At 43.4% G+C, this 13,071-nt stretch overlaps 1 protein-coding gene across 6 annotated transcripts in view; it reads right to left on the reverse strand.

Annotated features, from left to right (window-relative positions):
- LOC308121977 (transcription factor COE1) overlaps window positions 1-10,965 on the reverse strand; it is a 93,995-nt gene extending 83,030 nt beyond the window's left edge. For all 6 annotated transcript variants that reach the window (XM_080483554.1, XM_080483550.1, XM_080483553.1 and 3 more), the window contains exons 1-4: window positions 10,222-10,965; window positions 9,351-9,507; window positions 8,714-8,777; window positions 7,656-7,711 (exon numbers count right to left, since the gene is read on the reverse strand). In XM_080483554.1, the coding sequence (XP_080339680.1) occupies window positions 7,656-7,711; window positions 8,714-8,777; window positions 9,351-9,507; window positions 10,222-10,349 (405 nt within the window). In that variant the 5' untranslated portion in view covers window positions 10,350-10,965. The remainder of the gene's footprint in view (window positions 1-7,655; window positions 7,712-8,713; window positions 8,778-9,350; window positions 9,508-10,221) is intronic.
- Window positions 10,966-13,071: the final 2,106 nt, after the last annotated feature.

Raw genomic sequence — 13,071 nt, forward strand, 5'->3', positions numbered from 1 at the left:
AGCTGTTTTGTTGCTGTTTACTTGTTGTCATTAGTTTATGACTTTATTTGAAGGGCAGGTGTTGACAAATTTGTTTTACTTACTCGAAAATAATGTCCCGCTTTAAGTAACCTAGTCACAAGTAATCACTTTTAGTACCTTGTGCAACACTGATCAAGACAATGTATAGTCCAACAAGCCAGAGCCTGAGCTTAAAAATAAAAAATAAAAAGGTTTGAGCTGAAGTTTCAGCACTTGCTCGCACTCCACAATATTCCCAGGCCTGGAGAGGAAGCTCAGCAGAAAGAGATGGCAGAAGTCACACACCACTAAGCGATCTATCAATCAATAGACTCTTTTGTCTCTCTTTGTTCTATTCCAGTCTTTTTGATCTGTCGTTCCAAACTGTAGCGAGTCTCAAAGAGCGACAGGCTCACTTTTCTCTGGCAACAACGAGGAAGTTTCTCCGTCCTTCACAATAATCTTCATCTGGAGTTCAGACAACCTGCCGCCGTCAAGTCAGCACAAGAGAATTTATGGCAGGCCTAATGGAGGTGAAGCACACCCGTTCTTCCCAAGCAAAGATACGTGTGTTGAAGACTTTTGTCAAAATAAAATACCAAATCAACTTCTTTACTTACTGAAATGTACTCAAGTATAGAATTAATAGATTTAACCGTTGTCGTTCTACTTTGATCAATTTTAATTCATCAACTTTTGCAGCTTCAGTATGAATAATTGCTGCCAGCAGCTGCATCGATCTCACTGTAACTCTGAATTCTCTCCACAGAGGTTAAAACAAGTAACGAGCCAGTTTCAAGAGCGTAAAGGGGACAGAGGACAGGTATTTGTGTTCTAATGTAGGGCATGAAAGTAAAATGTCGTCGGAATAATAAATGCCTGCAACCTCTGAGGTTTAACAGCTCTCATCAGGGATTTGTTTATATTGGTGCCACGTATGGATAAGAATAAAACCAGAACTAACACATGATCATCTGTAAGATTAATAAAAATGTATTTCTGTCTCAATAAACCTGATGAAATTTGTCTCGCTATGTCCCAAATCACACCTCTCAACTCTTTGTCGCTCATAAATTACTGATTGTATTTCACGAATGGCTCATTTATTGTTATCACGTCAGCCATTTCAAGGTCTTTCACAATTATATATTTTTTTTTTTATAGAGACAAGTCGAACACTGCTGGAGAGACCCATTTCGTCCTGAAAACTGTCCTACTAATGTGACAGATGAATGGTTTTTGAAGCAGCAGATGGCAACACAAAGAAAGGGCCTTTAAAGAAATGATATTCTCCAAATCTCACCTATGGCCGATTCGTCCTTTCAGGGGGCCCCGGGGCGAGGGTGTACCTTGTGGGGGCCCAACTTAAGCAAAGAATACAGACTGAGCCCCTCATTTGTCAAAACTATGGCCCTGAATGGCCCTCAGAAGGTAGCTCGGAGCTCCGCAGCATTAATATAAAGTAGCGACGGTGGCTCTACACTGAGGACCCCTTTATTGTAGCCTGAAGCATTTCATACTAATAACTTGTCTCCCGGATCCTGAGTGTTTTTCTGTATTTTTGGAGCCCCTATATGCTTCAAGGCCCAGGGCGCTTGTCAGTTACAATTTTCCATCCGTGTGTACGTGTCCCATCTGAAGAACACCCCCCCCCCCCCCCCCCCCCCCCGATGCTCGACAGGCCCTCGGTTGACCAGGACTCCTGGGATGTGCACGCCCAGTCAATGCAAGTATGATGCGTAACGTGACACAAAAATAATAAGAGCTTAAAGCAGAGACTGACGGGAGCCTAATACTTCCATGAGAGGCACGCTTTTACACGAATGTCCCACAAGGACGATTTCAACTGTTTGTGAAGATAATTAATTTATCCAGAAAACAGAATAAGCCGTTCATCCAGACCAAAACAACTTAAATAGCCTTGGATAGAGTAAAGAAGCTGATGTTAACACACCGTACGAGACATCCGAGACTGTTTCCGTAATCCCTCTACATCAACATTTGAACGGCAAAAGTCCCCTGATTGCAGTTTAATGAGAGCAAATCTGAGTGTGGGAAATGTCGAAAAAGACAGGATTTGACAGCCTGGTTGCGAGGAGGAAATGTGCCGTATAAACCACAGTTCTGTCTGTGATTAGTTTTACTCGCCGTGCCATGGGAAAAAGAGTGGGGCCAGGAAACTTCCAGTGAACTTGCTTCCTAGGCTGGACAAACATGCATCACTGTCACCCCAACCTTCCCTCGTCTTCTCACTTTTACTGCACTTTTGCTCTTCTGTTCGCTCTCCTCCACCCCCACGTGCGCGAGCACAAACCCTCAAACCCCGAGCCAGGTGAATGCATTCATCTTTTGCAAACAGAAATAGGACGGGTGGAGCCGCGCTCTCCTCCAAAATCACAGACGACCACATGTGGGTCAGTCCATGTCAGGTCAGCAGACTCCGCAGAGTTGTCCTGACAGGAACTTTACGTGAATAATGTCACTTTACCCAACGTTTCTGACTTTTATATTCTTTGGTTTGCTTTTCCTGGAGTTTGCATGTTTCTACCTGTGCATGGCTGTACTTCTTGAATCCAGTGACATCACACGTTTTCAAGCATCATCTGCTTTGCTCAATGTCATAGTTACGTTTTGTGATAAATGAACCAAAAAGAAACGTAAATAACTCTTAATATTTTTTCACAATAAACAACATCAAGGCTATTAGTAATTAGAAAATGCATTAAATAAGAGGTAGAAAAGGAAAAATCATCTCGATTCGGGCATAAAACAGCGTTTTCAAGTTTTGTTTAACGCCTTTTAACGCCTTTATATCACTGAAATAAAAGAAGACATTGGGGATTATTTTGGGGAAATATGAAGCAAATAATAATCTGTCTGGATTTCACAAAAAAATTACCCGGTTGTTATTTTTAAAACGCTGTTCCACTTCTACTCCGGTCAGATCACGACTCAACATGCAGTTAAAAAAAAAACAATACAGACAAAAGTACAGCTACAAGTGCTTTGAGGCTTCAGTCTCCTCACTTCTTTACTTCTGCAACTCGCCTCTGTTTGGTCTTCCCCAGGATTTCCCCCACAAACTGAAACTTTCTTCAGAACCCCTCATCCCAATCCACCTGTCGTATCCCACCATCCTGCGGCGCCTCTCGCCTACAAAGCCATTCACAATCTCGACCTGTTCTGAACTCCTTCTTTCGGAAATGCATCTGCGCGCCCTCAAATCTTCTTTCTCTGTTCCCTTCACTGTCATCGCTGTTCACTTCACCGCAATGAGTGGCAGAGCAACTTTTCAATTCACCTCCGCAACGCCGATCCACTTCCTCTCTTCCAAGTTCCAGATTAAAAGTCATGTGTTCAGGCTTTCATACTCTCTGTGAATAGGGTTGCTGGTTTTGGTGTTTCACTGCGTGTCGTTCATTCACCCATTTATCCATGCACGGTGATGTGTAGGAATCCATCGCAGAGCAAACACAGAGCCTCTGTAGGAGGACACAGGGAGGACATGCAAACTCCACACAGAAAGGCCCTTTTTACCAAAACAAGTTGGGGGTTTTTTCCCCACAATTTCTTGACAAACAGATGATGAAATAAGTGAACAGGTCAGGACATCCAGCTCCTTCTCTTTGGTTTTCTCAATGATGACTCGTCTCGCTCCGTGCCAACGCTTGCCTCCCTTGCTTGCGCTGTTTGGAATTCAAAGAGCGAACAGTTTCCTGCATTCTGAAGGCTCAGAGTTTGTGAATCATACAAAGTTGTGAATCAAAGAAAGTCGTGCTGAACGGAGGTTTAACGTTTCAGATAACTCTTGGCTTGTCCTGCTCAGTAACACAAGACTTCTGGAGCCCCAGGGAGGATGAACTGACAACATGAAGAATAATTTGCAAATAATACCTTATCCACCCTCTGAGAAGGGCCCGTGCGTGAGTTCCTTCGCCTCTGCGGCCCACGGTTGTCACGGATTCTACATCATTGTCACTTTGCCGGCTCCGCGCCTCACTTTCATCTGCTTCTTCCTCCTCTCCTCCCTCTCCTCCCTCTCACCGCCTCACCAGGCCTTTTCACACACCATCTTTGCCGCTCTCTCCTCCGCCTTTGAAGTAGCGTGACATACGCGGCATGTAAACAAGGATCCGTTAAGCAGGGGAACACACTTCCTCCTGCGTTAGTGTCAGGTCGACTAGCGAGCTAGTGATCCGACGGGGCCGCAGTGACAGACGCTTTATTCTCCGGGACAGAGTCGTGATCAACGAGCGAGCGCCGCGCTCTGCTTCTGAAGGCAAGGAGGTGCTCTCCTCCTCCATTTAACACAATCAGCGAAGGCCCTCCACACACACACACACACACACACACACACACACACACACACACACACACACACACACACACACACACACACACACACACACACACACACACACACACACACGCACACACACACACACACACACACACAAACAGGTAGGCAGACAAAAATAGAGAGGAGTAAAACAAAAAAGGTGCCAGCTTAGATTGTCAAAGTAAGGAGGAGGCTTTTCTTTTCTGGCAGTAGAATCACAATTATAAGTGGGAAATAAATAGAATCAAGCATGTGAGCCTGGTAACGCCTCGCGGTGGATCCACTTTCCAGAGCAGAGCAGGTACAGAAAAAAAAACACAACCTGGCAGGTGACCATATTTGGTAACTTCCTGTTTCGACAATCACAGAGGATGAGAAATAATAGTTGTAGGACACATTGACATAAATGCTACTTTTACCATTTCCGGGCAGTATTCACAAAATATGATAGTTTTACTCTGAACTTGTCAAATGTTGCATACACACTGACACATAATGAAAATATAATCAATTATAAAAAAAAAAAAGTAAAGTGACACCATATTTAATAAAAAGAATACTTAAGAAATAGGTGATGGTTGGGTTTTTAAAACCATTAAGCATTGAGACATGCACCCAGACATGTTTTGAAGCAAAAACTAAATCTGAAAATACACTTTGACTACACATCATTGGATAAATAAATGGCGCAGAATGCAGTCTTTAAAAAAAAAATAATAATAACAATAATAAAATATTGTGTTTGTTCTTAACTTTTGCGACATTTTATTAAATTTTAGTTAAACCTTTAAATTATTCTTCACAAAAGTCTAACCTTAGCGGCCCAGAGGGTTACTATTTCATCATACTGGTCAACAACTGAAGCTGCAAGCTTGCACCATAAAGAACATTTCTCTATGAGAAGGTAACCACATATATAAAGCCAAGGAGCTCATGCAAAAAAAACACACAAATAGAGAAAAACCATGATTTAATCATAATCAAGACCGTAACTCTTAACATCACATTTAGACTGCTGTTTTTACCTCTGTGATGCATTTTCACAGAGTTTTCTGTCTTCAAACCCTCTGGAAAAGAATATTTTTGGAGTTTCCTGTGCAGACACAGACTGAGAGAAACAGTTCTGACACTTGCTCCTACTATTTTAATCCCTGGTGATTCATGAAGTTTATCCAGAGAGCTTGTGAGTGCAAGTGTAGCTGCAACCAAATTGCTTTTTATAAACGGCGAGAGAACAAAACAGCAAACAATTTGATTGCGAACATTCATCAATTAGAATCAATTTCGACAAATGAGCTGACTTACACAACATGCCGCTGAGCAGTGTTTGGCTATCGAACTGACCTGATAAGTGTTAAACTGCATCTTACTGCATTTTCTGAAGGAGAACTCCAGCTTAGATTGTGTGCGTGTGTGTGTGTGTGTGTGTGGGGGGGGGGTCTATTGTTTGGGATCATAGTGCAGCTTGTGACTGACAGAATAAACGAGACATCAGTGCAAACTGCACCACTGTGTGACTCAATTTTTCCCAGTTAGTGAAGCAACAATGGCTCTGAACACAATCGTGCGTTCGTGCATTTGTGCGTGCATGCGCGTGTTGGTTGGGTGGCCGCATGTCTATATGCTTTTGTATTGCTTTCCTTTTGAGGAAAGGACATAAGGGAGCAGATACACTTATTGGAGCAATTCCACCCCAGGGCACCAGAAGGCTAAAGGGTTACAGTTACAGTACGCGAAGGTGAGGGTTCAGGGAAAGGCTTTATGGAGTGTATTATGTTGATGGGAAGGCCTTCAAAACACAGAGCTGTGCGTGAGTGCATGCGTGTGAGAAACTGCAGTGTGAAAGTTAGAAAGACAGTAGCCATGACATCACTGACCAGCTAAGCCAATTTCATGACTGTTATGATTCAACCACCTGTTAATGCTCCATTCCTATACCACTGGGAATAAAACACACACACACACACACACACACACACACACACACACACACACACACACACACACACACACACACACAGACACAGACACTCAGCTAAGCGTGTCTTATTCCTACAAATGTTGCCATGGTGCAGATACACATATGCTGCAGGCATAAAACACCAAATACCTGCACATCTCTCCCATTCGTCTCCCTGCTCTCCTCCACACACACACACACCTCCACACATGCACAGCGCCGACCAACACTCGCACAGTGTGAGGCAGCTGCCCACAGGTGTGCCACACACACCTGCCACCATCAGCACTTTGAGGAAAAATGAGTTTTCTGCCTCAAACTGAAACATTGTTAATAAATAAATGCTTAGGGAAGAGAATAGAGAAACAGGCCATCCATTACGGAGGGAATTAGGCCTTTTCTTGGCTGGACTTCCAAGTGGCAGCAAGGCCTGCCTGAATATGTGGAAGTGTGTAACTGCTTGTCACCTCACCAAACTGAAGCTAAACAGTGTTATTAAGAAACAGTGTGGTCTCCTTGGCCTGCCAGACACACACACAAGACAGAATGTGGTGCAGCGTGGCAGCAGTAATGTGAGACTCTGTCAGAGCCCGGAGTCACATTAGCAAGTATTCAGTGCATAGCATGGCTTTTTGGCTCCACTCCTTTATCTCTCTCTCTGCCCCCCCACTCTTAATTCTAAAGGCCTCAAACGCTAAAAGTGTCTGTCTTCTGCCTGTTCAGTCGTCCTCCCATCAAACTCTCACCGCTGCTCTTCCTGTCCTTCTGTCTCGCTCATACATGTGCACACCAACGAAAACAAAAACATTAGCAGAAAAATTGGATCTGATCAGAATGCTTGCTTCTCGCCGAACTAAATCCCAGAGGTGCCGTTATATCTTTCCACTTCCTACTGCGTGCGGCAGAATTACGCTCCTGTTCCTCAACACCCGCTTACAAGCCTCCTCGCTCTAATCACAGCAAGAGAAGCACAGGCAAAAACGCCTGGAGCCATGCAGTGTGTGCGTGTGTGTGTGTGTGTGTGTGTGTGTGTGTGCGTGCGTTCCCCCACCCACACATACACACTGTGGAAACACCCACCCACAAAATCACATGCACACAAACACCCGTGTGTGTGTGCGTGCGTGTGTGTGTGTGTGTGTGTGTGTGTGTGTGTGTGTGTGTGTGTGTGTGTGTGTGTGTGTGTGTGTGTATGTGTGTGCATGCGCACAGTGGAGGGCGGCGGAGTACAGGCGGATCAGTGGAGCAGCTCATTGTCAGCGGAGGTAACAGGAGAGGTGACAGACCGCTGTGTGAGATAGAGTGTGTGTGTGTGTGAGTGTGTGTGTGTGTGTGAGTGTGTGTGTGTGTGCTTACCTGTTTAGTCATCGAGTCGATGAGTCGAACATAAAAATCCTGCTCTGTTCTGATGCCTGGAAAAGAGAAGACAATCACTAAGACGTGGTTTCTAACAAACACAGCAGCATATTAATACTTTTATAAATATAAATCAACACAAGCTTGTAGCAGCGGGAACAATTAGTCAAAGTCATCTTTTTTTTCCCTGGCATCTGGCATCGAGCAATCGTGAGATAATATAGACAAAATTACTTCATTCTCACTCAAAATGAAATACATTTCTTCTGGGTTTTTTTTTATTTTTTTGCATTTTTGTAATGTTTCTCACTATGGCCTCAACAAAGAGGCCATTAAGCCAAAAAATGTGAATGAATAATCATCTTTTGTGTTGAAGATCAATCATTGGCTGAACTCATTCTGTCTTTTAAAGGTCAATGGTATGATCAGAAATTACACATTTCCTTTTAATAGTGCTGCAGTTACTGAGAAAGATGGTGTCCTTTAACTCTTGACGAGTGCATGTGAAATCCTGTGAAAATGTTGATCAATACCCCCAAAATCACATTTCCAGCAGATGACTCTAATATGGAGAAGACTCTGCATTCAGACTACCAGCACGTGCAAGCCACCAACTATAGCTGCGCTTTCTTCTTTTAATCCCACAGCAGGATGGAGCTGTGATGCTCACTTTCCTGGCAGACTGCAGCTCAACCTGTCAAACCCCCCCCCCCCCCCCCTCATCAGAGTGGGCTAACTAGTTTAGGGACAGTGACACTGATAAAGTTACAGAACTGCAACAAATCTCCTGCAACAGCTGCCTTGATAGTCCACTAATTGAAATCGGTCGAATTACACAAGGTTGGACTTCTGCGCTGAGATTTGTGTGACATAAAGACGTTGTGGCAGCCTGTTGGCCCTTTGAAACACAGACTTTACTTTTAAAAGGAAACAAACAAACAAACCAAAAAAAAAAAACAGCTACCGTATGCATATTGTATTAGTGCATAATTAAGCATAAAATCTGAAAAATTTGGTCAAATACAATTTGGGGTAACAATGCGTGCGCATGTACTCACCGTTACTGTAAAGAAGCTGCAGCCGGTAATGGATCCCGTTATTTGTCTTCTCTCCGCTCGTTTCCTGTCCACACACAATAAACATGGATCCAGTTATGGAAACATTTGTGACTAGTTGAACGAGTACTTGCGTGCATATGTTCAGGCTTTATGTTGATGTATTAAAGTATAATTACCTCCTCTGCAATGTGTAATCATATTGTATGTGTTTTTTCTTTTTTTTTTTAATTCCTCTGTAATTTTGTTTAGAGGGCCAATAAATCCCACACTGAATTCTCCAGCTACATTTCATCTAATTGATTAGCGTTTGTTTATATAAAACAAATGTTTGTGCTGAATCGAGCTAGAAATTAAAACCATTTTTAAAAAAATTTCAGAAGTACGAATATATACAGTACGGTGTTTAAAATGTGTTTTTATGCCTGGTTTTAGAATCAATAATAATAATAATAATAATAATAATAATAATAATAATAATAAAAGTAATAATAATAATAATAAATCAACAATGTTTAAATGTGACATAAAACCATTCTTTGCCATATATAGGCCTTCTGATAATATGAAAATCAGACAAATAAAATCACGTTGGTGTAAAAAGCGACCCCCCACCCCCTCCACGTGTCTCTGCGCCCACCTTTTCTTTCTCGATGAAGTCCACGAAGTTGGTCCGCTCGATCTCCACCGGCTGACCCTGCCGGTCGTACAGAGCCAGGACGAAGTGGAAGAAGTTGGACTTCCGTAAGTTGGAGGGCGGCTGCTTCTCAAAGTGAGCCCGAGCCAGACCCACTCCACTGCGGACACACAAGACGGTGTGAGACTGGCGCAGAGAGAATAAAGTGTTTTCTTGTTGGAAATGGCTCAAAACAAATGTGAAGAAAATAGTTGAATAAGTCCACCATGTGCTGATTTTTTATATGTCAGATCAGAGAGGAAATTGTTCGATTTACGGACAAAAATAAATCAGTTTGATCAAAAAGCACATTAAACATTTATCAGTAGATTTTTATAAAAATTCAATTAATTTCGTTTCGAAGTTTATGTATGATTGAGATCATGGTTTGTCCACCACACGCCTGACTGAAGACCAGCTGGATCATTTTCTTCCTCTTCAATATAACAATAAGAATATTTAAAGACTGAAGGTTAATTTTCCTAGAATTTAAATCCCCAGAACAGGCCCTATTTTACTTATGGCTTATTTATTTCATGTGCATTAAAACTCAAACCACAACGTGACCACTGTGCGTAACGTGTTTAGTCTATGTAGCTGTTTAGTCAACATAAAATAATACTAAATACCGACATAAATTTCCTCTAAATTATTGGACCAGATAAATCCACACTTCTGTCTCCGGACAGCAGCTGCCGACTGTTTCTCCCCATCTGGTCTCTCTCTGGTCCTGCGCAGGCTGCGAGGTCCTGATCGGTGAAAACGCGCGTACTTTCCACCGTTGAGAGCACAAAAATACGACCCACAGTGCCTTATTTCCCCGGATAGGGCTCACCTTTGGGCGGCCGTGTTGGCGTCCAGCACGCCGCCCCCCTGCATCCAGCTCCGGACGTTCATGCCTCCCAGCGGCTCCTCTTTCAGGCTGCTGCCGCTTCTCTGGATGCTTTCCTGGATCCCAAACATTAACAGACCTCCAAGGCTCTGTGTGTGTCCTTCTGCTTCTCGGTCTATCCCTGCCTGGAGGTGCACTTGTTCTTCTAGTAGATCCTTCACTCTGATGCGAGCGGAGCAACGTGGGGTGCGCTTTTCACTGCTGCTGCCGCTGCCGCTGCCGCTGCTGCTGCCGCTGCTGCTGCGCTCAAGAAACCAAGCAGCTTTATTCCTCAGATTTTAGTCCTAAAGGAGGGAGTGGACAGCCAAACATGCCGGGAACAAAAATGTCCAAACACTTAAAACACGGGGATGTATCACGAAAAGGGACGACAGGACGTGCCAAGTGTGGGAAGATGTTAAAAAAAAAAAAGTCACTCCTGGTGCGCTTTGAGATCCACAGACAAGAGATCAACTCGCGCACTGATCAGATGTCATCCTTATCTCACACTTTTCCCTTTTTGATTTCTCCTCTGTTGCCTCGGTACAGTGGTCCGGGGCGTCTGTTTTTGTTTTTTGTTTTTTTTTTGTTGTTGTTCCTATGCAGGAAACAAAAAAAAAGCAACGCTGCTTCTTGCGGACGCTCCCGAGCTCTCTCCTCTCCGCTCTCCCTCTCGCTTCTCTCTGCGAGGAAGTCGCTTTGTGACTCTTCCCAAAGGACCCTTCTCTCTGAGAACCAAACACGGGCTTCTCCCGCCCCGGGGGGAGAGAGAGAGAGGCTGCTCGGATGGGAAGGGAGAGAGAGGGAGGGGACAAGGCGGGAGGAGAGAAAGAGAGAGAGAGAGAGCGCAAGAGAGGGCGAGAGAGAAGAGGAGACGCCCCCAAACAAAAACGAGAGCATTGTGCGGCGACCAAGGAGCAGCTCGGTCTCACCCGGTCCGGTCACCAGACGCTTTTCACGTGGAGATGAAATCTTCCGCCGCAAAAGTTTCCCCACGCTGTAGTTTGAGGCTCACTAACCAGGAATCAGACCCGCAAACTTGCTGGATGGCACTTTGAGCAGCGCGCGTCACCGGACGAGCACAACTTCATTATGTCGAACTTTACGCACGCCATGGAGTGGAGATACTAATTATAAAACAGCTGCGTGGCTTTCACACATGGGATGAGGACTTTAAAAGAATCGATACAATATATATATTTTTAAAGTATAAGCTTGTAGTATTCATTAAATTGTTTAATTTTCTGGTCCGTTCCCAAAAAATAAAAGAAGCATTGTGCCGGTCCGTGCGTTAACATCTTTTTTTTATTTATTTATTTTTTATAAATCAGCACGTTAAAGGAAATTCCAGCTTTTACATTGAGGGTTAAATTATTATTATTTTTATCTCCACCAGTTGGTCGGGTTTAATTACAAAACACATTTATCATCGCCCCACACCACGCTCCCGCTACCCTCACTGCGCTCCGCGGGCCGCGCGCCGCAAGACACGCAAACAAAAGTGACAATAACAATAATTAGCTCAAAATAACAATGAACATAATTGAGGATAATTGCCACCAGATCTCCCCGCTTTGTCTCTCCATCTCGCGCCATCTGCTATTTGAAACAATTGATCACGCCGCTGAGGGGGGGTAATCCATAACAAATCCCAATATTAATAGATAATACTTGAACCCTTTTAATAGAATAAAGCTACAGAGTATTGATCTGTCGAGGTGCGAAAGGTCAACAACTTTTGTATTATTCAGCTTGGCTGTGAAAATGATTGGCAGGGCAGAGCTGGCGCTATTCCAGGGTTTAATTCCCAAAGGTTATTGAAAAACGCTCTTGACCTTGATTATGGAGAATAAGAGTCTTTTATGCTCCAGTTTCCTGCTTATGGAGGGAGACAGTGGCTTCACGGCTGAGGGGGGATATATGTGAATGGAGTGTGAGGGGCTCAGTCCGAGTGAGATAAAACGTGCGCATCAGTTTGTTTGAAAATATTATGAAATGTATTCGGATTTGCTATTCAGATCTAACTCTGCAACAAAATAAAATACAATATAAACAAATAAAATTAAATGCTATTTTCTTTTCTGAAAACTTTTGCACGCAATGCCTATTGAAATGTTCAAGACGAATGATAAACACAAATCGTTATAATGAATTAATTCATCGCCTACCTTTTCGAAAATGTTAGGTAAGAGATACCAAACAACATCAGGCCGAGCGGTGGATTTCAGCAAGAAATGTACAAATAATTCATATTTAACATCAAATAAAAAAGTATTGATTTCTTCGAAGTTTGATTGCACTTTGATCAATGATAGTAGAAAACAAATACGTACTAATTTAGGTGCATTATAATGCAGGAACATCTGAAAGCAGCACATGAGCCCTTTGAAGAACAGAAACACGAGGCAGATTAAATAAACCACACGACGTCTTGTCAGATGTAAAAACGAACAAAAAAACAACTTATAGTGTGTGTGTGTGTGTGTGTGTGTGTGTGTGTGTGTGTGTGTGTGTGTGTGTGTGTGTGTGTGTGTGTGTGTGTGTGTGTGTGTGTGTGTGTGTGCGTGCGCGTGTCCAGCGGAGGTTTGTCCGGTGGCTCACGGCCCAAACTTCTATTTATAAAACAGCCCAACGGCGTCCTCGTGTGTCTGAAATATGCAATCACACCCTAGACAGACAGACAGACAGACAGACAGACAGACAGACAGACAGACAGACAGACAGACAGACAGATAGACAGACAGACAGATAGATAGACAGATAGATAGATAGATAGATAGATAGATAGATCCCAAAGGTGTTCCTGAGCATGAT

This window comes from Lipophrys pholis (assembly GCF_963383615.2).
Source record: "Lipophrys pholis genome assembly, chromosome: 16".
In the NCBI taxonomy this organism is placed as follows: Eukaryota; Metazoa; Chordata; class Actinopteri; order Blenniiformes; family Blenniidae; genus Lipophrys; species Lipophrys pholis.